General features: G+C 43.9%; 1 protein-coding gene across 1 annotated transcript in view; it reads right to left on the bottom strand.

Moving 5' to 3' along the window:
* lonp2 (lon peptidase 2, peroxisomal) overlaps positions 1 to 23,021 on the bottom strand; it is a 140,731-nt gene that overhangs the window by 80,726 nt on the left and 36,984 nt on the right. The window contains exons 9-11 of the mRNA XM_068049383.1: positions 19,487 to 19,637; positions 11,932 to 12,058; positions 1,358 to 1,491 (exon numbers count right to left, since the gene is read on the bottom strand). Coding sequence (XP_067905484.1) covers positions 1,358 to 1,491; positions 11,932 to 12,058; positions 19,487 to 19,637 — 412 coding nt within the window. The remainder of the gene's footprint in view (positions 1 to 1,357; positions 1,492 to 11,931; positions 12,059 to 19,486; positions 19,638 to 23,021) is intronic.

The raw sequence follows: 23,021 nt of genomic DNA, 5'->3' as shown, positions 1-23,021 counted from the left end.
TGACTTACAGCTATTTCTGGGATGTTACTTGTATCCTCTTATGGTGAAGACTGATGCAAAATACCTGTTCAATTCATCTGCCATCTCCTTATTTTCCCTTATTAATTCCCCAGACTCACTTTCTATAGGACCAATGCTCACTTTGTTAACTTTTTTAAATATCTATAGAAACGCTTACTACCTGTCTTTATATTTCTTGCCAGCTTTCTTTCGTACTCGAACCTGCAAGTTCCCCTCCAAGCCACACACCATCCTGATTTGGAACTATATCGCAGTTCCTTCACTGTCGCTGGGTCAAAATCCTGCAACTCCCTTCCTAACAGCACTGTGGGTGTACCTACCCCACATGGACTGCAGCAGTTCAAGAAGGCGGCTCACCACCATCTGCTCAAGGGCAATTAGGGATGGGAAATAAATGTTGTCCTAGCCAGCGATGCCCACATCCCATGAATGAATAAGTAAAAAAAATTAATCAGTCCAATTTTTGAATGTTTTTGTTCTACAATTCTACCTCACTCTTTCTGGAAAAGTTGTCAAAATGTCCTTATAGACCCTTAACTATAAACTATATCCCTAGATCTCAAATCCTGAGCCCAAAAGAATTTTCCTAAATCCAAATCCTCCATTTTCACTTCTCCCAAGAACAAAGTCTCCAAACTACTCCAGGTTTAGCAATCAGTCCTAAAGCCCTTCCTTGAACCTCTCCAATAAGGTTAGACGTTTCCAAGGCAAACAAAACTGAATAGAGCAACCCTGTGCAGCCTCACCAAGACTACATACATTTTCAATGTCACATCCTTAGACATATAGTTGCGTGTCCTAACATTTTATTTGCTTTAGTCAGTGCCTGAGACCCTGAACCAGTAATGTTATCCACCAAGACCCTCATATCTCATTCATATAAAATCACAAGCATACTGCTGTTTAATAAGTGATCTATAATTTTCCTTTTTCTATCTTATCTCATAATTCTACACCTATGCTGAGCTCCATCTTGTACCTCTCATCCACTGATTTAGCTTGTCCATATCACTTTGGATGATTGCATAAGTGATATCAACCAGTTTGGCGTCATCTGCCACCTTGCACACATTGGACAATATACCTGCCTCTAACAGCGGCCCCAATACTGACCACTAGTTTCCACTCTAACGCTTCTCCATGTGCCTTTACATTTATATCTGTCTTTCATACACACATTAATCCATCTATTCCATGAGTATGCACTTTGCGAGTTAGTCCATTATGTGGAACAGCACCTCCATAGTGCTCTCCTCGTACCTTAAGTGTCACAGGATACTTTTATATGATCAAAAGATTATTTTCCTGACATTCATATCAATAAAAATTAGCTCACCTTCTTTCTCAGGCACATGTGTGTGGCTGGAATTTGTAACCTTGTGTTGACCTTCTGCCACTTTTACAGCCACAGCACGACAAATGGCTCCAATCCTCCGCTCGAGAGAGCGAACACCTGCCTCCCTGGTATATCTGAAAAGTATACAGGGCTTTTTACATATTTAACTTGTTTTGAAACAGGGTACACCAAAACATCCATTATAAATTAACAGGGCACCTGTAGGAGTCACTGTGTGCGGCACAGTGGCGCAGTGGTTAGCACCGCAGCCTCACAGCTCCAGCGACCCGGGTTCAATTCTGGGTACTGCCTGTGTGGAGTTTGCAAGTTCTCCCTGTGTCTGCGTGGGTTTTCTCCGGGTGCTCCGGTTTCCTCCCACAGCCAAAAAACACTTGCAGGTTGGTAGGTAAATTGGCCATTATAAATTGTCCCTGGTATAGGTAGGTGGTAGGGAAATATAGGGACAGGTGGGGATGTGGTAGGAATATGGGATTAATGTAGGATTAGTATAAATGGGTGGTTGATGGTCGGCACAGACTCGGTGGGCCGAAGGGCCTGTTTCAGTGCTGTAATTCTAAATAAATAAATAACATTGCATGGCTCATTAACATAGGTGGTACCATGCCTAATGTTATTAAACTGTCAGTTGATCTTCACTTCAGATCAAACAAACCTCATAATCAGCCCATTCCCTCCTTGTATAAGGAATTTATCAGCACCAAAGCAGAGATCAGAATGAGAAGGCCTACATTTAAATGGTCCCACTGACAGCTACATAAAATTGTGAGTTGATCATCACAATATTGTTTAAAAGTCATGAAATCTCCAGATTGGCCCTTGGAAAATAAGCTCCTATTTACTGCATTTGAAAAACATCCTCACTTTTCTGACAGAAAATTCCCTCCATTCCATATACTTTCAAGAATTTAGCTCTCTCCCCTCAACTGAGAAGGAATGCATCCCATCATGAATGGGACAGCCTGGAGATCGGTATTTATTTTGCAGAGTTATAAATGAGTCATGCACTCCAGTCCACATTCTTTTTTTCGGTACATATCCTGTTTTGAAAGGCCCAAGACCCCAAGCTTAGATTCTTTAAAACAGCGAAGGAGTGTTTATTGAGACCCAAGTGATATTGGTCAGAAATTTCCTGGAATGGTATAATTTTCAAATTACGCGAAAACTTACACTGTTTTACATGCCAATTCCCATTAATTTCCTTGCAAACCAATTTCCATACAATGCAGAAAACACAATAGGGACATCAAGAACTGGTGCAATCAATGGAAGGCCCCGTGAACCTTGGGTGGAGGACTATAAGAGCCAAGAACAGACATCATTTCTCAGAGAAAGAACTGGGAGTGGTAAACTAAGTTGCAGCATGTCTGCCATCTGTTTTGTCTGTAATTACCTTAAATTATTTAAAACAACTGTTCCCAGGATCTCAACAATATCATTTTTTTCTTTCAATATTGCTTTTGATCACTTAATTCCTTTCCAGTGTCTCTTCATCCCCATTTTCACAAAGGGGAATCTAAGGACAGTCATCAATGATGTGACCAGGATAGACAAAGTAAAAACTCAGCATGATCTTTAAAAGAACAGACTTGTTTATAAGTGATTTTAAAATGGTCTCTCAACAACAGCTCAATAGTACATTCTCTCACTGGGCTGTACTGGCACAGACAGATAATATGTATTTGAAATGTAGGATGAGGAGCTGCTTTCAGCAGATTAGGGACTATAAAAGCCAGTTGTCTCTATCTATTCATGAAGACACGGAGCAGCAACTGTGTTAACAAGCTCCTTTAATCACTGTTGATCAAGGAGACAGGTTATTTTTCTTAAAGCGGGCCACCATAAAGCCATACAGGCATCAGCAAGCTGTGAGATGAAAACTCAGCTCCAGCACACAATTCTATGATTGCAGTGTTTCTTCAGAAATTAGCAACCAAGGGCCGAATATTCCATGCACAGTGAAGTACAGTCGCAGGGGCTGAAAATGGAAGCTGATCCCACTTTGGCGAGCAGTGGGACCCTGAGGCAGCATTTTGTCATTGCCTGCCAGTTAACAGGCTACCACTGGGGCCACCTTCCATTTGAGGATGGTGGCCCGTCTCAAAAGTTGCCGGCCCAATCAGAGGGCCAGCAGCTCAGCAGCCTCGGCAACATCACTGCGAGCAGCTGCCACTGCTGAGATTGCATCACCAGAGAGAGGGTGCCCCAATGGCAGGGTGTACTCGAAGGAAGGATGGGTTTTTGTGGTGAAGCCAGGGCTAGGCATGTCCCAGTGATCGGTGGGTGGAGGCGGGGGGGTGGGGTTGTGGTGCACTGGCAGCACTGTTGCGACTGAAGTGGCCTTTGCCACCTGATGAGGGCTGTGGGGGGGGGGAGTGGGGGGGTGGTGGGTGGGGGGCCGATATAGACGACAACCGGAACCTGCCAGGGTTTACCTGGCAGTCTCTCCACATGCCGGTGGCCCTTCCAATGTGGACAGAATGCCCACAAGGGCGGGCAGTGGCCATTAATTGTCCACTTAAGTGGATCGATTGGCCACCTGGCAGGCGGCCAAGCTGCTCAGCTCCCCGCCACTGGCAATATGTCATGGCGGCGGGAAGACATTGGGCTCCCTTCCCAACGCCTTCTCAACGTCATATTGTCACCCTCCTGCCTCCTAGCCCGACCCCAGTGGGCCATGAAAATTCAGCCCCAAGCAGCAGAATCCCCACAGAAGCTGGTACCCTGACATCTGTACCTTTCACACAAGTAAACAGTTTCTGCATAACCTAGATTCACTTCAGCCATATTTTCCTCTAGCTTTTGCACCAGAAATGTACGTCATAAAAAATTGCATAACTATGGCTCATCATCCAGGTATTAGGTTGCCATGACTTGGTCACCCAAATTCTGCTGTCAATATCATCCCATACCATGGTGTAGTTGCACTGACACAATGTCAAGTGGTACTAATTTCATAGTACACATTTTCTCTTTGTTTAATTTCTATACTTCTTAGCAGCAGCTGAAATGTTTGTCAATTCACCGTATTCAAAGTTTTAGCCTTAAATCTGCCCTTCAGTGAGCAACTTCATCATGCACCGCTGAGTACGTTTTGAAGCGTGAACACCTTTGAGAAAATTATTTATCCTTGAAGAAGCTGCAAGTTGTTCTTCTTGGAAAAAAGGAGATTCAAGGGAGATTTGATAGAGGTGTACAAGATTATGACAGGCTTAGATAAGTCAGACATGGAAAACCTGTTCCCATTCGCTGATGGTGCCAAGATTAGGGGACATAAATTCAAGGTTTTGGGCAATTCATACAGGGGTGAATGTGTGAAATGTGTGAGTGGTAATGATCTGGAATTCACTGTCTTCGAGGATGGTGGAAGTGCAGTTGTTTAATGATTTCAAAAGGAAATTGCATAGGCATTTGAGGGAAATAAACTTGCAGGGCTGCAAGGATAGAGCAGGGGAATGGGACTGACTGGATTGCTGCACAGAGAGCAGGCATGGATTCAATGGGCCAAATGGCCTCCTTCTGTGCCCAAATGACTCTATGGGCAGAATTTTCCCAGTTCCAGGGTGGGGGTAATGGAGATGGGTAGGAGCCGGAACGGCTCGTTGACGCATTCCCACCACTGGGGATGTTTCTCAATGGCAGGGGGGCGGGGGGGGGGGGGGAAGGAATAAGGAATGCGAATCAGCTGCCCGCAGAAAGGGGTCAGGCAGCCAATCTGCACATTTAAGGCCCCAATTAGGGGTTCACGGGCATTTTGCCATCAACAGAGCCGCCCCCTGCCACATGGGGAGGCTGTCACCTCAATGAAAGCAGCCTCCCTGCTGTAGGCTAGGGGGATATTGGAGCCTGAGGGACCTGCCTCTTTGGCCCCTCTAAAAATTTTTTATTGTTTTCACCCCAAGGGTATCTCCATTGTGAGACGCCCTCGTAATCTCCTACCTGTGAGCAGCGCACAACTCTCTCGGTGGAGCTCTAGAGCCACCGGCCCTATAATTGGGCCGACCGTATCGGAAGCCTGCCCACCATCCTCAATTGAGCTTAGAAGCGGCCTTGAAATTAGTTCCCCCAGTCTGGCTCCCAGCATGTGCAGGTACAGAAAGTAATCAGGAAGGCAAAAGGAATATTGGCCTTTACTGCAAGAGGGATGGAGTATAAAAGTAGGGAAGTCTTGCTACAACTGTACGGGACATTGGTGAGAGCCCACCTAGAGTACTGCATACAGTTTTGGTCTCCTTGCTTAAAGAGATATATATGCACTGGAAGCAGTTCAGAGAAGGTTCACTAGGCTGAGTCCTGGGATGAAGGGGTTTTCTTATGAGGAAAGGTTGAGTAGGTTGGACTGATGCGCACTGTGGTTAAGAATGGGTGATGATCTTATTGAAACATAGAGGATCCTGAGGGGTCTTGAGAGGATGTTTGCCCTCATGGGGGAACCTAGAACTAGGGGACACAGTTTCAAATTAAGGGATCTCCCATTTAAGACGGAGATGAGGAGAATTTTCTTCTTTCAGAGGGTGATTATCTTTAGAATTCTCTTACCCAGAAAGCAGTGGAGGCTAAGTCATTGAATATATTCAAGGTTGAGTTGGGCATATTTTTGATCTACAAGGGAGTTAGCCATTACAGGGGCCTAGCAAGAAGATGGAGTTTAGGCCACAAATCAGATCAGCCATGATCTTATTGAATAGCAGAGCAGGCTCGAGAGCCAAATGGCCTACTACTGCTCGTATTTCCTTACGATCTTATCAAGCTCGGGACCCCCCATTTGGACCCAATGTAGAGGTCCCAATACCTGCGGGAAAATCCTGCCCTATGACTCTATGAATATGTGGCCAATCAAAACTCAGGGAGGTCCCACCAGGTGCATGGGACTGATTCAATCCTATTCTCTAATCCAAGTCAGGAATATATATTGGGTTATCGCTCTCAGTTCGTCAGTTCCCCTATCACTGTACTACAGCTTGTGTACAGCCCCATGGCCCAGTGTGTTTAGGCATTACTATATGGACGTTACTCCAGGTTTACTACTGTCAATAGGGTTAGTGAAGTGTAGCATCTTTTATTTTTGAACACAAGAAGCTAAAGATTCAGTAAAAATAATGCAAAGTGCTGCATTTGTATACTGCTTCCACCTATCTGAAAACTTTTAACAAGCCTGTCCTGTAGCTTATAGTTTAAACCACAGTCTAACGTGGCAGACGTATCCAAAAAGCTAAATACGCTAAAAAGGAATGACTGTATCGGTGCAGTTTCCTGCTCTTGCCCTGAACTGGAAAATTTCATCGACTTTGTTTCCAATTTCCACCGTTCTCTCATCTTCACATGGTTCATCTCCAACTCTTCCCTACTCTGACTCCTACAGCTACCTTGAATACACTTTCTCACACCCTACTTCCTGGAAGGACTCTATTCCATTCTCGCAGTTTCTCCATCTCAGTCACATCTGTTGGATGATGCAACCTTCCATACCATCACTTTTGATAGGTCTTCCTTTTTCCTCAACCGAGGATTTCACTCCCCCCCCCTCCGTCTTGACTGACAGAGCCCTCAACAGTGTCTGTTCCATTTCACACATCTGCTCTCACCCCTCCCCTTTCCTCCCAGAGCTACAATAGGGTTCCCCTTGTCCTCACCTTCTACCCCCAGCCTCCATATTCAACGGATCATCCTCTGCAATTTCTGCCACCTCCAGCGTGATGCCACCAAACACATCTTCCCCTCCCCTTTCAGCATTCTGAAGGGACCGTTCCCTCTGCAACACCCTGATCCACTCTTCAATCCTCCAACACACCCTCCCTTTCCTATGGCACCTTTCCATGTAAGTGCAGGAGATGCAGCAGCTGCCCTTTTACCCGCCCCCTTGCTCAATATCAAGACCCCAAACACTCCTTCCAGGTGAAACAGCGATTTACTTGTATTTCTTTCAATTTAGTAGACTGATTTTGCTGCTCACAACCTGGTCGAATGCAGACTAGTAGGCCAAATGCAGACTGGGTGATCGCTTTATGCAACACCTCCGTTCAGCCCGCCAAGCGTGACCCCGAAGCTTCCTGTCATTTTAATTCTCCACCTTGCTCCCACTCTGACCTTTCTGTCCTTGGCATGCTCCCAATGAAGCTCAATGCAAGCCCGAGGAACAGCACCTCATCTTTCAACTGGGCACTTTACCGCCTTCTGGACTCAGCATTGCATCATAGAGTCATTACAGCACAGAAGGTTTGTTTTTTTACTCTTGTTTCTCTCTTATTTCCTTTACTTTCAGATGGCAGCCATTCACACCTTTTCTAGACATTTTTCTTTACTTGTCCCATTATCACTCCCTTTGGCCTTGCACCATGAAACCATCTGTCACTTAATTTCTCGTGCCTCCACCCTATCACAGACCTTCGCTTTTGTTCTTCTTCCCACCCTCTCCCCTTTCATTTGCTCAAAACCTATTACATTTCTAACTTTTCCCAGTTCTGATGAATGTTCACAGGCCTGAAACTTTAACTGTTTCTCTCTCCACAGATGCTGCCCGACCTTGAGCATTTCCAGCATTTTCTGTTTTTATCCCAATGTAAGATATTGAGCATGCAAGTCCACTTTAGTTTATAGGTAGTATGTCTATTTTGAAGCAGGATGACTGAAATTGTACACAGCAAGCTAAGTGTGGTCTGACTTGTGCCTCAGCATAATTTCTGTAGAACTGTCTTTCAGGACTCTGATCATGCATTCCAACATTTTATCCACTTTTAAAATATTTTTTTACAACTGTCATAACATTGAAAATGATGAGCACAGCAGCACAGGGACCTTGATATGCTGCTGCACCAATCATTGAAAGGTGGAATTGCAAATAATACCATAGAGAAGGAAAACAGGCTCCTTGGTTTCATATTCAAAACACACAGCAGATTTTGTTGAAGTAGTACAACTTTTTTTTATTAGAGATACAGCACTGTAACAGGCCCTTTGGCCCACCGAGTCTGTGCCGACCATCAACCACCCATTTGTACTAATCCTACACTAAACCCATATTCCTACCATATCCCCACCTGTCCCTATACTTCCCTACCACCTACCTATACTAGGGGCAATTTATAATGGCCAATTTACCTATCAACCTGCAAGTCTTTGGTGGTGGGAGGAAACCGGAGCACCCAGCAAAAACCCACGCAGACACAGGGAGAACTTGCAAACTCCGCACAGGCAGTACCCAGAATTGAACCCGGGTCGCTGGAGCTGTGAGGCTGCGGTGCTAACCACTGCGCCGCCAGGTTTTGGGAACCTCTTTATAGGAAGGATATAAAAACAACTGAAAAGGTGCAATACAGATCCACTAGGATGTCATCAGCGATGAAGGATTTCAATTATGAAGTCAGGCTTGAGAAATTAGGGTTTTTCACTAGAGTAGAGAAGGTTAACGTATTAGATAATTGAGATCTTCAAGGTTTGTAGGGTTAAAATAGTGATACACAGTGAAATGATTAAAAGAGAGCTGAAATTTAAGATAACCAAAACAATTAAAAAGAGAGTAAAACACAGGTGGTGGTTAGACTACAGAATTCGCTTTCATGAACCATTGTAGAAGCTGATTCTATAAATCAGCCACCTGAAGAGAAATGATAAAGGATAGATGAGTAAGGAGAACAGTGGGATCAGACTAGGTGGTTCACATGAAGAAAAATACCTGACCGAATTTTATAAGCCCGCCACCGAAATCGGCAACAGGCGAAGAGCCACATGCCAAAAGGCTGCTATGATTCCAAGCACAGTGGCTCATTTAAATAGCCGGGGTGAGCCACCGGCCCTCCTCCCGTCCGATCACATGGAGGGGGCGGGCTATCTGTCCCCGGCAATGGCTTCAGCTGCCGGTACAGGCATGACGCCATTTTTTTATTTATTTTTTTTTATTTTAATTTTTTGTTTTATTTATTTAGAGATACAGCACTGAAACAGGCAGGCCCTTCGGCCCACCACGTCAGTGCCGACCAACAACCACCCATTTATATTAATCCTACATTAACCCCATATTCTCTACCACATTCCCACCATTCTCCTACCACCTACCTACACTAGGGGCTATTTACGATGGCCAATTTACCTATCAACCTTCAAGTCTTTGGCTGTGGGAGGAAACCAGTGCACCCGGCGGAAACCCACGCAGACACAAGGAGAACTTGCAAACTCCGCACAGGAACCCGGGTCGCTGGAGCTGTGAGGCTGCGGTGCTAACCACTGCGCCGCCCATTTTAAGGGCCATCAGCCCTACCGCGAAATTTAAATATTTAAAGTTAAATGGAATTTTTTTTAAATCTCCTTTGCTCCTATCCCACACACCCAATAACAACTAAATTATTTGCCCTTCCCCCCACAATACTTACTTTTACCATCTGAACTTCCCCACCCCCAAACTGCACAAACATTCACCTACAACCCTATCCACCATCCCCTACACCCATGTTGCTAATTTGACTCTATTTCACCCCCCCTCCCCGCCCCAAGAAACCTGCATCCTCCCCCCTCCCCACCAGCGTTGCGCCTCATTTCCCCGGATGTGGATCCAAAGGTGCGGCAGTGCCGGCTGCCGGGGTGAAGATCACGGTGGAACATCAAGAGATGACGTAAAATTAATGAATCCTGGTATTTTAATTTATTTAAATATTTAAATTGAGGTCCCGTCGCCGAGCGGCCACTGGGCCGCCATAAGGCCTCACCGTCGCCGGTAATATCGGACCGGGCCCTGCTAGCGTCAAGGTCCATGGCGGGCCTCATCTGAGGCCATCTTCAGGCCTCCCAGCCACGGGTCCTATCATCAAGGGCTCTTTAAAATCCTGCTACTGACACAGATTTGATGGGCCAAATAGCCTAATTATGTGATATAGGATTCCACGATCCAATTATTCCAAAGTGCTTTCTAAGTCTCCCTGCGCTAATTCTGTTCATATAATTGTATATTTATGTTTTTTTCCACTTTGTTCACCCAATATGAAATACTTGACATGTTTCAATATTGTATTTCTTTTGCCATTTGGCTGTATAATTGTATAAGTGATCTAAATACTTCTGGAAACTGTGAACTGCCCCAACTACTAACATACTAACATCACAATGTGTTTCTATATAACATCCTCAAGTATTTTCTGTGTGCTTTTCTTAATTTCATTCATACAATTTACTTTCTGGCACCTTATGATGCTTTAATGCACAATGCAACATCACATTCATCAACGACATAATAAGAGAAAAAAAAAATCACTTCAACTCTGTTGGCTTATATTTATAAATCACCACTAGGTATTACTGTGCAGCATCTCCCAGTATTTTCTTAGCTTCTTTTATATATTTCAGTAGATAAATTTAATGACACAAAAAAACCGTAAGATGCATGGAAGTAAAGACTGGCTACCCGACTCGAACCCAACTACATGTGTCAGGTTTAGGTCGGGTCAGGTCGAAATTCCAAGTCCCGCATTCGGGCTCGGGTCGGGTCGGGCTGGGCTGGACACTGCTTCCGCGAAGTCACTGGATCAGGCTTACCCATGATTCCCCACAACTCCATCTGTAGGAATAGCCTGTTGCCGGAACAGATGAAGGATATTCATGTCAGGTCAGGTGCGAAAAAAAATTAAAGGGCTCAGGCTGGGTTTGGGTTGGCTGTGGTCAGGCCAGGTTTTAATTTTATACCCGTGCCAGGCTTTATATGGAAGGCACATGTTGTTTGATATGATCCGCCAATCTTTAGGAATTACGACCTAGCATCACACTGGCACTGAAATTCATATATCACATTATTCATTTGTGTGATAGGCAGGATGTCTTTTTGGCTCAACGGCAGCATCCTGTTAATGGCAAACACCACAAGTGTTGCTACTACATTGTAGCAGCATGAAACAGCTGGTTTCACCTGTTGCTCAAATTTTTTTCCCTACCATTGTCCGCAACAGGCAAGGTGCAGGCTGCGCCCAAGCAGCCCGTGCTTGCAAAAGTCAAAACACAGCGTCCAACATTAGATGTGATTCCACAATTGGACAACATTTGCTACATAATCCTCCGTGTGCTAGGAATTACCCTGACAACCAATTTAAGATTGTCAGTAGGGCTCACAGTGTGGCGCATTTGCGCATACTGGAAGCTACATATATTCTTTGCAGACAAAAAGAACATGTACAAACATTGCACCTGTTCCAGCTAAACAAAATAAGTAATAGCCATTCACTGGTTCATTCCTCAGGGCAATGCCTTGACCAACCAGAGTTAAGCTGCCTGGTTTAAATTTCAAACAAAGCTTGGCAGTTGACTGTCAGTCACCACAAACTGGTGCATTCTCCATGGCAACACCTCTAGCAATCAGAGTTCACTTGCCAACCAGTCAGCACTCGCTTCTCATACATTATAAAGTCGTTGTTTTCCCTTACATTGGTATTCTTGCAGATTGTCCGGATGAGTGCAAGACGAAAAGCTTCGACAACATGTCTCTATTTTCAGCAATATGGAAGGTTAAATCATAAAATAAATATCAAAAAAGTATTTTGTTTTGGAAAGAAGTGTTTTATATTTAAAACATCACTGACCTGCTGATGATACCTTCAGTCGCCTCTTTTGGAATTTGAATCTGCTGGGGTGTTAGCCCATGCAGCTCCAATTGTTTAGGAATCAAGTGCCTGTGAGCAATTTCAATCTTCTCCTCCTGAATATAACCTAATATTTAAACAATCAACCAATTAAAATGATGCAAATGTCTCCTGTGGTAGGCATGAAATTTAATATATATCTGCATATAAAAATTAACTTCAATTCTTTTTGCTTGTCCTAATTACCTCATCGAATTTCAGCTCATATTGCTCCTTTATGTAATGCAAACCCTATGCCACACTATTTTATGGCTTGTATGATTGTACAGAATTAAACACCTAAAAAGGATCAAAACTGATACACTCCTAATGCCGAGATACATGACCATTAACACATCCTGCAAAGAGCAAAGAAATTAAAAAGCAAGCACATCAAATTACCAAGAACAAATGTAATATATTCTGAAGAGACCGTTCCCTCAGCAAGACTCTTCTATCACCTTCAACACCTGCTCCCCTTCCTACATCACCTTCCCGTGCAAGCATAGGAGATGGTGGTCTTCCACCTCCTCCCTTCCCACCGTACAGGGTCACAACCATTCCTTCCAGGAAAAACAGCAATTTTGTTGTACTTCTTTCAATTTAGTATACTGTATTCACTGCTCACAATGCAGTCTCCTCTACATTGTGGAGACCAAAAGCAGATTGGGTAATGGTTTTGCTGAATGCCTCCATTCAGTCTGCAAGTGTGGCCCTAAGCTTCCAGTCACTTGCCATTTTAATTCTCCATCCCACTCCGACTCTTACCTGTCTGTTCCCCACATCCTACACAATTCAAATCAAGCTCAAGGTACAGCACCTCATCTTTCAATTAGACATTTTTCAGCCTTCCGAACTCAGTGAAATCAATAATATCAGATCATAATCACTGCTCCTATTTTTTCAGACAGCAGGTGCTAGTAATAGTTCTGCTGTTGCCAGTTCCAGCTCCTCTAGACCCATCTTTTGTTTCTTTACTTGCCCCATTACCAGCCCTTTTTGCCTTGCACCATCATCCCTTTAGTCAATGCTACCTTGCACCCTATCACAGACCTTCCATTTTGTTCTTTCCTCCCCATCCCCCTTTCCCTGCCTCTGTACTTGCTTAAAATATGTTACATCTCTAACTTTTGCCAATTCTGATAAACTGTTTCTCTCTCTGCCTGACCTGTTGAGTATGTAAATAAAGCATTTTCTGTTTTTATTTCAGATTTCCAGTATCCAGTGTTTTGCCTTTGTTTTAGCACTGTACTAATAAATGTTTGTTCAAGCTTGATTCTTTCATTAGATTCATGAAATAATTTACTTGTTCAAATCTATATATAAATCTTTCTTCTACTCCCTCCCAGATTCTTCATGTTTCTTTCACTATCCTGTCCTCATTAAAGTCAAGCACTTTTCCCAGCCTCCAATGATTATTTCCAAACTTTATTCAGAAATGGAAAATTCTCCACATTCTGGTACAGTAAGGTGATAACTTATTTCTACTCCAAAAAAATGAAAAAAAAAAGAGATGTGCATATTCATGTGATTGTGGGGAGGGGGTGGGGGGGAAGAGGGTAGGAGGGGGCAGCGCCTGTGCATGTGTAAACTGTGTATGTGACTACAGTGAAAAGCAAAGGGAGTTTTGATTTGCATCTGACCTGCAAAAACTTAGCACTGGAGATTATACGGTAAATTTTGTAAGTCTTGACTGCCGCCAGTTTACTTCAGAAAATCAGAGGCTTGCCGCCTATGTATTTCCAACAACCACTGCAGAAAGGCCAATGATGGAATCCCTTAACTCCATGAGCATCTAGATTTACTCTAACACCTGCTTAGTACGCATCTTTTCCAACTCACAATCCAAAATCTCCTCTTCTCCTCGTTCGACCTAGACACTCCCTAACATGCCTTCAAAGATTGATTAGTCCAGTCTCCTGGAAGCAGTTAGTGGGGTGTAACACTCAATTTGAGACTCAGTATCAAGATCAATGACCAAAGTTTACATACATCACTATGTGTAGCTTCCAGTCACACACTTTTCTTTAGCCACAACCGATGAAGGAAAAGATAATTTCACATTAATAGACATTTTAATAGTAACATAGGTGTATGATGTTAAACACAAGTGGAGAGTGGCTATTTATGCAAATCTTGTTGTGAAGCTCATGTAACCCACTTGTACTTGAAGCTTGTGAACTATGTGGTCTCATGACACTCATGTAATGTTTTTGCTTAAAACAAATGGTATCCATTATTTTACATGATATATTTATTATTTTTTTGTCCTGTTGGATTATTGCACCAAAATTTATGCAACATTTCTGTCCCACCTTGTATTTAAACCAGAGTACACTGTCACCTATGAACAGAATATGAATACTACATATTTGGCATCACATTTAGAAAGAAAACAATGGGATACCTGAATTTTAAAACCGTTCAATATTTCATCTGTCCAGCAATCCCTTCTCCCAGTTTAGCATTCATGAGTATGGATATTGATATGCACAAGTTGCAGTAAATTCTTAATCTTAATCACACCATTAACCAGCACGACAGCATTATATTCCTCCTCAGGAATCTCTGCCCGACCACACTAAACAACTGCCCACTGGAAATGGTTAGCAAATTCTGCTACCTAGGGCCTACAGTGACAGACAATCTGTCCCTTGATGCAGAGCTCGATACGCACACAGAGAAAGCAGCTACCACCTTTGGCTGACTGGCAAAACATGCAAGGGATAACACCAAGCTGACCCTTAGGACCAAGCTGATAGTTTATAAGGCCTGCGTTCTCAGCACCTTGCTTGGGTACAGCTGTAAAACATGAGCGGCTTACAGCTATCAGGAAAAAGCTCAAAAACTTCAATTTTCACTGTCTGCAGCACATTATGGTAATATCCTGGCAGGATAAAATCACAAACACGGCAGTCCTCTCAAAGGCGATCGGTCACATCTGCAGGATGGAAGATGGTTGCGTACCTGAGGACCTTCTGTATGGTGAGGTAGCCAGGACCAAACAACCAGTGGGGTGCCCATAGCTCCACTTCAAAAATGCTTGCAAGCATGACATGAAGGCCTTAAATGTTGACTATCGCACCTGGGAGTCACTAGCTGGCAAAAGAAGGAAACAGTGACACATCCTGTGGACTGGCGTGCACTACCACGACGACAAGTGGCTACAGCAGCTTGGCAACAGGCTCCAACACTGAAAACAACAACAACTCACAGTGTCACTTGGCAAATTCAGGTGCGGCACGTGTGGCAGTGCCTGTCTCTCAAGTAGTGGCCTTCATAGCCATTAGCAAAGGTGCACCAAGAAAAGACACCCCACATAAATGGATTGTTTGCTGCATGTCCATCATCTTTCCTAGATGCAGGGATGTCAACAACAGAAATCAAAGCAGAAACATTAATGGTCACAGTCCAAACAGCTCTGCTGCAGTTTAACAAACTGAATACTGATCCATAATCACAAAAATCAGTATGAATAACTGATAATCTAGGGAGTGCGGGAAGAAGTTTTGCACCACCAGCCACATGAGACAGTTTATCAAAAATACAAAGCACTGGCAAAAATCGAAGTCTTAGCAGCACAGTAAATAAAGTATAGAATTCATATCTTTTTGTCATGAGCTCAAACTCTGTTAAAAGAATGGCATCAATTCCTAACCATTCGCAGAAGCCTTTCTTCTGCCTAACAATCTACAACACAAAATGTGGGTCAGGAAGATATGTGCAAGCAATTCGATCCTTCAGCAACTTCCAACAGTCAAAAACAGTATCTTCCTCAAATCGATGTTGGTCAGTTAAGTAGAACTGCCCCTGCTTGGTTTCAATCTTACCAAACTGATTATAGCCATCACATCTCTAACAACATTTTTCTTCGAACACTTGCATTATCACTTTGGGAGTTTTCCCAAGGATCATTCTGAGTGTTAGAAATAGCCATGGCCATTGATGAAACCCTGCTTTTCCCTTGCATTGTCGTTCTTGACCCCTCCACTGCCCGTCACGCTGCTTATCCCACATTTTGTCATGCATGGGTCTCACTTTTCTACAGCTAATCATTGGAAAGACCAAAGTCATCACTTTCAGCTCCCATCACAAACTCCGTACCCTTGCCACTGACCATCTCCCTCCCCAGCAACCACCTCAGGCCGAACCAGACTCATTGCAACCTCAGCATCCTATTCAACCCTGAGCTGAGCTTCTGGATCCACATCTTCTTCATCACGAAGACCTTCTGCTTCCAGCTACATAACATTGCCTGCTTCTACCCCTACTTCCACTCATTTGCTGCTGAAACCCTCATCCATGCTTTTGTCACGGTCGACTTGATTATTCCAATGCTCTCCTGGCCATTCACCTATTCTATTATTGCAAATTTCAGCACATCCAAAGCTCTGCAATACACCATTACCCCGCTCCTCACTAACCTACATTTGGCTCACGGTTCCCACAAAGCCTCAAATTTAAAATTCTCAATCTTGCATTTAAATCACTCCATGGGTACACCCCTTCCCATCGCTGTAATCTCACCCCTCCCAAACTATCTATTCCACTGATCCGGGCTCTTAGAACCATAGTTAGTGCAGCTCAGAAGGAGCTCATTGAGTTTGCACCAGCTCTTTCACACAGCAATCCAGCTGGACCCACTCCCCCTACTCTTTCTTTATATCCTTGCTATTTTTTTCTCATTCAAGAATTTATCCATTTCCAATGAAGGGTACTGTTGAAATGGTATCCACTACCCTATCAGTCAGTGCATTCCAAATCCTAACCACTTGTTGCATAAAAAATGTTTTTCCTCATGTCGCCACTGGCTCTTTTTCCAATCACCTTAAATCCATGCAGTTTGGTTATTGATCCTTCAGCAACTGGAAACAGTTTCTCTTTCTTAATTCTATCTAAACCCTTCATGATTTTAAACACCTCCCTCAAATTCCCTCTTAGGCTTCTCTACTCTGAGAGAAATCCAGCTTTCCCAGTCTATCCACCTCCCTGTAATCCCTCATCATTGGAACCATTCTAGTAAATCTCGTCTGTACCCATTTCGAAACCTTCTGTTCTGATGAAAGGTCACAGACCTGAAACATTAACTCTATTTCTTTCATCACAGATGTTGCCATACCTGCTGAGTATTTCCAGCACTTTCTGTTTTTATTATCACAGCCTTCACATCCTTCCTAAAGCATGGTACCTAGAATTGGACACAATAAACGAGGTGGGACCGAACTAGTGTTTTATATAGCTTTAGCATAACTTCTTAGCTTTTGTTCTCTACGCCTCTATTTACAAAGCCCAGGATCCCATTTACTTTATGAACTACTTTGTTCACCTGTCCTCCCACCTTCAAAGATTTGTGCACAAGCACCCCCAGGCCTCTCTCCTCTTGCACCCCCTTTAAAATTGAACCATTTAGCTGGTATTGTCCCTCCTCATTCTTCCTACCAAAATGGATCACCTCAGACTTTTCTGCACTGAATTTCATCTGCCATGTGCCCACTCATTCCACCAACCTGCCTATGTCCTCTTGAAGTGCATTACTAGCTGCATTTCGCCAGCCTGCCTATGTCATGTCCATTACTACCTGCCTCACTATTTACTACACTCCTAAGTTTCATGTCATCTGCAAATTTTGAAATTATGCCTCATATGTCCGAGTCCAAGCCAACCAAAACTGCAATGGTCCTACTACTGAACCATGGGAAACTCCACTGTATACCCCACTCCAGTCTGAAAAACAGCTATTTACTACAACTCTCTGTTTTCTATCCAATAATCAATTTAATATCCATGTTGCTACTGCCCCTTTTATCACATAGGCTTACATTTTGTTAACAAGCCATAAATGTGGAACTTTATCAAATGTCTTTAAAAGAAATCCATATATATAACATCAACTGCACTGTCCTCATCCACCCTCTGTTCCTAGCCTCATTCAAAAACACAAGTTAGCCAAAAACGATTTGCTCTTAAAAATACATGCTAGCTGTCCTTTATTAGATCATGTTTGTCCAAGTGGCTGTTAATTTTGTCCAAGACTATTTTTTCTAAAAGCTTCCCCACCATCAACACTAAACCAACCGGCCTGTGATTGCAAGATTTATCTTTCTCATCTTTTTTTAAACAAGGGTGTAACATTTGTAATCCTCCAGTCCTCGAACACCACCCAGTATCTAAGAACTGGTGGCCAGCACCTCTGCTATTTCTACCCTTCTGTACCTCAACAACTTAGAACACATCCCACCTGGACTGGGTGACTTATCCACTTTAAGTACTGTCAACTTTTCTAGCATCTCCTCCATATCTATGTTTATGTTATCGAGCATCCCGGCAACCTCCTCATTTACAATGGCTTTGGCAAAGTCCCTTAGTAAACATCAATGAAATGTACTTATCTAGTACCTCAACCATGTCTCCTACCTCCACCAATAGATCTCTATTTTGGTCCCTAATCCCTCATGCATCACCCCGTCCCTTCACCCCCACCAAGCAAGGCATGCCTTCAGGTAGTTAGACCTCATGCTCAAAACTCCCTCCTCAAACTCCTTGGCATCTTTTTTCTCCTCCTATATAGCCCTTATTATACTATATCTTTGATCTAGCTTTCGGTCACACTATCTGGGATCTCCGCCTTTAAACTTGGTGTTCATTTTTATTTTATGCTTTTTTGAAGCACTCTGGGATGTTTTTCAACATTAAAGTGACTATATTAATGCAAGTTTCTGGTATTGTGTGCTCAGCTGGGTAGTGCTTTTTCTGTTTGCCCTTTGCCTACAGCAGGAATACAACTGACTGTGAGCAGGCCAACATTGCAATTGATTAGTAAATGACAACAGCAAAAGGCAACCCCCTCCCCACCCCCCCACCAAGGAAAATTGACCATACAATTTAGTTAATTTGCCTATGCCTACTCAAATGTGACTATCCAATGTCATGTGCCAAAATGTACTTCAACTTAATAAAATTCATGCTGACCGAAACTTCAAATTTGGCAATATACTGCTAGCCTTTAGCTATTTAGTATACCAGAGCACATTTCATCAAGGCACTTAAGATAGCAGCTTCCGAGGCTTATATGTCACATCAATTAAATGGAGAATAAAGAGAAAACGAACAGCATTATACCACACATGCACTCACCAACAACTGAAAGCCACTTAAATTTAGAGCACTGTCTATGATTTCCCAACTATTAATATTAACAGATGGAAAACAATGGGCTGTGAGTCCCAGTTTCAAATCAATGGTCCTAGGACCACCCACTGCCGACAGCATTGAATCAGCCCTATGTTAATAGAGAGCTGAAAATTAAGTTCAAAAAATTCTCATTATCCAAAGGAGCCACAGTGAACCTTTGCTTTGCGCCAGCGCTGCTATATAGAGATGGTTGTGATATAAACAAATCTCTCAAAGTCTAATTTTTCTTAAGTGTTAAGGCATTTGGTGTCTGAGCGCAGTCATTTCATTAAAAAAAGTTTTCAACCCTAGCTTCAAAACTTGGAATATTTTAGGATGTAATTACCTGGCACTTGGATGAGCTCCATTCTATCAAGTAAGGCTGGGGGAATGGTAGCAGTAGTGTTGGCTGTAGCTATGAAAAGTACTTGAGATAGGTCAAAGGAGACATTTAAGTAGTGGTCAGTGAAACTATGATTCTGCTCAGGATCCAATACCTGAAGATAAATGAGGTAAATAAATTACTGCAATAAAATATAACTGACGCTTTACAGAGAACTGGAAGAATGAAATGTTGACAATCTGCTATTAAATAAGCATTCCACATTTTAAAAAAAAATCAATTTCCCCAACTTGCTCCACTTTTAAGTTTTCACTGTTGCTAAACATCATTGTTGAGCTAGTAGCAGGGAATATTTTGTTCTACAGATCCCCCACAACTGGTATAAATGGAACTCAGTACTCGCTCTTAAGCCAAGAAAAAGGTGATGGATGTATCCAGAGTAAATAATGTTTCCTAGAATCATTAATGCTTTCTCAAGAAAGAAATATACACTTTCAGTGTTGGTTTACTTTCTATCTAGAAGTAGTGACAACAACCTCTATGGGGGGGGGGGGGGGGGAGGGGAGGGGGTCCTAACCAGGAATATTAGAAGAATGCTTTTAAATAACAATCTAAGTAGTTTTACTGGGTGTTAAATGACTACTGGGACATACATATGAGACTTGAACATACATTACTGAACTCTATCTTCCCTCCTTTTTTAGTAAACACTATGATCAGTAAGATATAAATGTCTTAATATTTGCGACACTAAGTGCAACACAGAACTGTTAAGACATTCTGATCCAATTCCTGTCACTAATTCCACACCCCAGCTCAAAACAAGGCTAATACAAAAGTTAGATATTCAGCATAAGCCAAAAGAAATAGAAGAGCTGACAGTCTGCAGTGGGCAAATTCCTACACTGGGCAAAGGAAGAACTGGAAATGATTGAGAACCTTTCAAATTAAAAGGTTGAGCTAAAAACAAGAAATGCTGGAACCACTCAGCAGGTCTGGCAGCATCTGTGGAAAGAGAAGCAGAGTTAACGTTTCAGGTCAGTGACCCTTCTTCGGAACTGACAAATATTAGAAAAGTCACAGGTTATAAACAAGTAAGGTGGGGGTGGGGCAAGAGACAACAAAGGAGAAGGTGTAGATTGGACAAGGCCACATAGCTGACCAAAAGGTCATGGAGGAAAGGCAAACAATATGTTAATGGTGTGTTGAAAGACAAAGCATTAGTACAGATTAGGTGTTAACGGACTGAATATTGAACAGCAGCAAGAGCAGGGGGGAAGTGTTGAAATGGCAAGCAACCGGAAGTTCAGGGTCCTGTTTGCGGACTGAGCAGAGGTGTTCCGCAAAGCAGTCACCCAGTCTGCGCTTGGTTTCCCCAATGTAGAGCAGACCACATTGTGAGCAGCGAATACAGTATACTACATTGAAAGAAGTACAAGCAAATCGCTGCTTCACCTGAAAGGAGTGTTTGGGGCCTGGGATAGTGAAGAGAGAGGATGTAAATGGGCAAGTATTACACCTCCTGCGATTGCAGGGGAAGGTGCCATGGGACGGGGACGAGGTGGTGGGGGTAATGGAGGAGTGGACCAGGGTGTCGCAGAGGGAACGATCCCTTCAGAATGCTGACAGGGGAAGGGAGGGGAAGATGCGTTTGGTAGTGGCATCACGCTGGAGGTGGCGGAAATGGAGGATGATCCTTTGGATATGGAGGCTGATGGGGTGGAAAGTGAGGACAAGGGGAACCCTGTCACGGTTCTGGGAGGGAGGAGAAGGGGTGAGGGTAGAGGTGCGGGAAATGGGCCGGACACGGTTGAGGGCCCTGTCAACAACAGTGGGGGGAAATCCTCGGTTGAGGAAAAAGGAGGTCATATCAAAAGCACCGTCATGGAAGGTAGCATCATCAGAGCAGATGCGTCGGAGACGGAGAAACTGGGAGAATGGAATGGAGTCCTTACAGGAGGTAGGGTGTGAAGAAGTGCAGTCGAGGTAGCTGTGGGGGTCAGTGGGCTTATAATGGATATTAGTAGACAACCTATCCCCAGAGATGGAGACAGAGAAGTCGAGGAAGGGAAGGGAAGTGTCAGAGATGGACCATGTAAAGGTGAGAGAAGGGTGGAAATTGGAAGCAAAGTTGATAAAGTTTTCCAGTTCGGGGCGGGAGCAGGAAACGGCACCGATACAGTCATCAATGTACCGGAAAAAGAGTTGGGAGAGGGGACCCGAGTAGGACTGGAACAAAGAATGCTCGACATATCCCACAAAAAGACAGGCATAACTAGGACCCATGCGGGTACCCATAGCGACACCTTTTACTTGAAGGAAGTGCGTGGAGTTGAAGGAGAAGTTGTTCAATTTGAGAACAGGTTCAGCCAGGCGGAGGAGGGTGGTGGTGGATGGGGACTGGTTGGGCCTCTGTTCCAGGAAGAAGCGGAGAGCTCTCAAACCATCCTGGTGGGGGATGGAAGTGTAGAGCGATTGGACGTCTATAGTGAAGAGGAGGCGGTTGGGACCAGGAATCTGGAAATTGTCAAAATGACGTAGGGCGTCAGAAGAGTCACGGATGTAGGTGGGAAGAGACTGGACCAGTGGAGAAAAGATAGAGTCAAGATAGAAAGAAATAAGTTCAGTGGGGCAGGAGCAGGCTGACACAATGGGTCTGCCGGGACAGTCCCGTTTGTGGATTTTGGGAAGGAGGTAGAAGCGGGCTGTCCGGGGTTGCGGGACTATGAGGTTGGAAGCTGTAGAGGGAAGATCTCCAGAGGAGATGAGGTCAGTGACAGTGCTTTGGACGGTGGCTTGATGTTCGGTGGTGGGGTCATGGTCCAGAGGGAGGTAGGAAGAAGTGTCCGTGAGTTGGCTTTGAGCTTCTGCAAGGTAGAGGTTGGTACGCCATACAACAACGGCACCACCCTTGTCTGCAGGTTTGATGACCATGTCGGGGTTAGACCTGAGAGAACGGAGTGCCTCATGTTCAGAGGGGGACAGGTTAGAGTGAGTGAGGGGGGCAGAGAAATTGAGATGACCAATGTCTCGCCGACAGTTTTCAATGAAGAGTTCAAGAGCGGGTAAGAGGCCAGGGGGTGGGGTCCAGGTAGAGGGAGAATGCTGGAGGCAGGTGAATGGGTCTGCTGGTCGGGGGGAGGACTCCTGGTCAAAGAAGTGAGCCCGGAGGCGGAGAGGACGGAAGAAGAGCTCAACGTCATGCCGAGCGCGAAATTCATTGAGGTGGGGGCGTAAGGGGATAAAACTGAGACCTTTGCTGAGTACAGAACGTTCAGCATCAGAAAGGGGGAGGTCAGAGGGTATAGTGAATACACGACAAGGGGTCAGATCAGAAGGGGTGGGGTCGGAGGGAAGTGAAGCGGAAGGAGGATCTGGAGGGGCATTAGTCCCCGTCAGCTGCTGGAGCTTGCGTTCCTTGACACCTGAAAGGAAGAAAAAAAGCTTTTTGTTAATGCGTCGGATGAGGCGAAAGATGAAATGAAACTGCGGAGTAGAACCCCATTTTACTTTCATTATTCGTTATTTTTTCTTTTTT

The sequence above is a fragment of the Heterodontus francisci genome, chromosome 17 (genome assembly GCF_036365525.1).
Source record: "Heterodontus francisci isolate sHetFra1 chromosome 17, sHetFra1.hap1, whole genome shotgun sequence".
NCBI classification, from domain to species: domain Eukaryota; kingdom Metazoa; phylum Chordata; class Chondrichthyes; order Heterodontiformes; family Heterodontidae; genus Heterodontus; species Heterodontus francisci.
The sequence above is the reverse complement of the archived record's forward strand: the minus strand, read 5'-3'. Positions and strand labels throughout refer to the sequence as shown.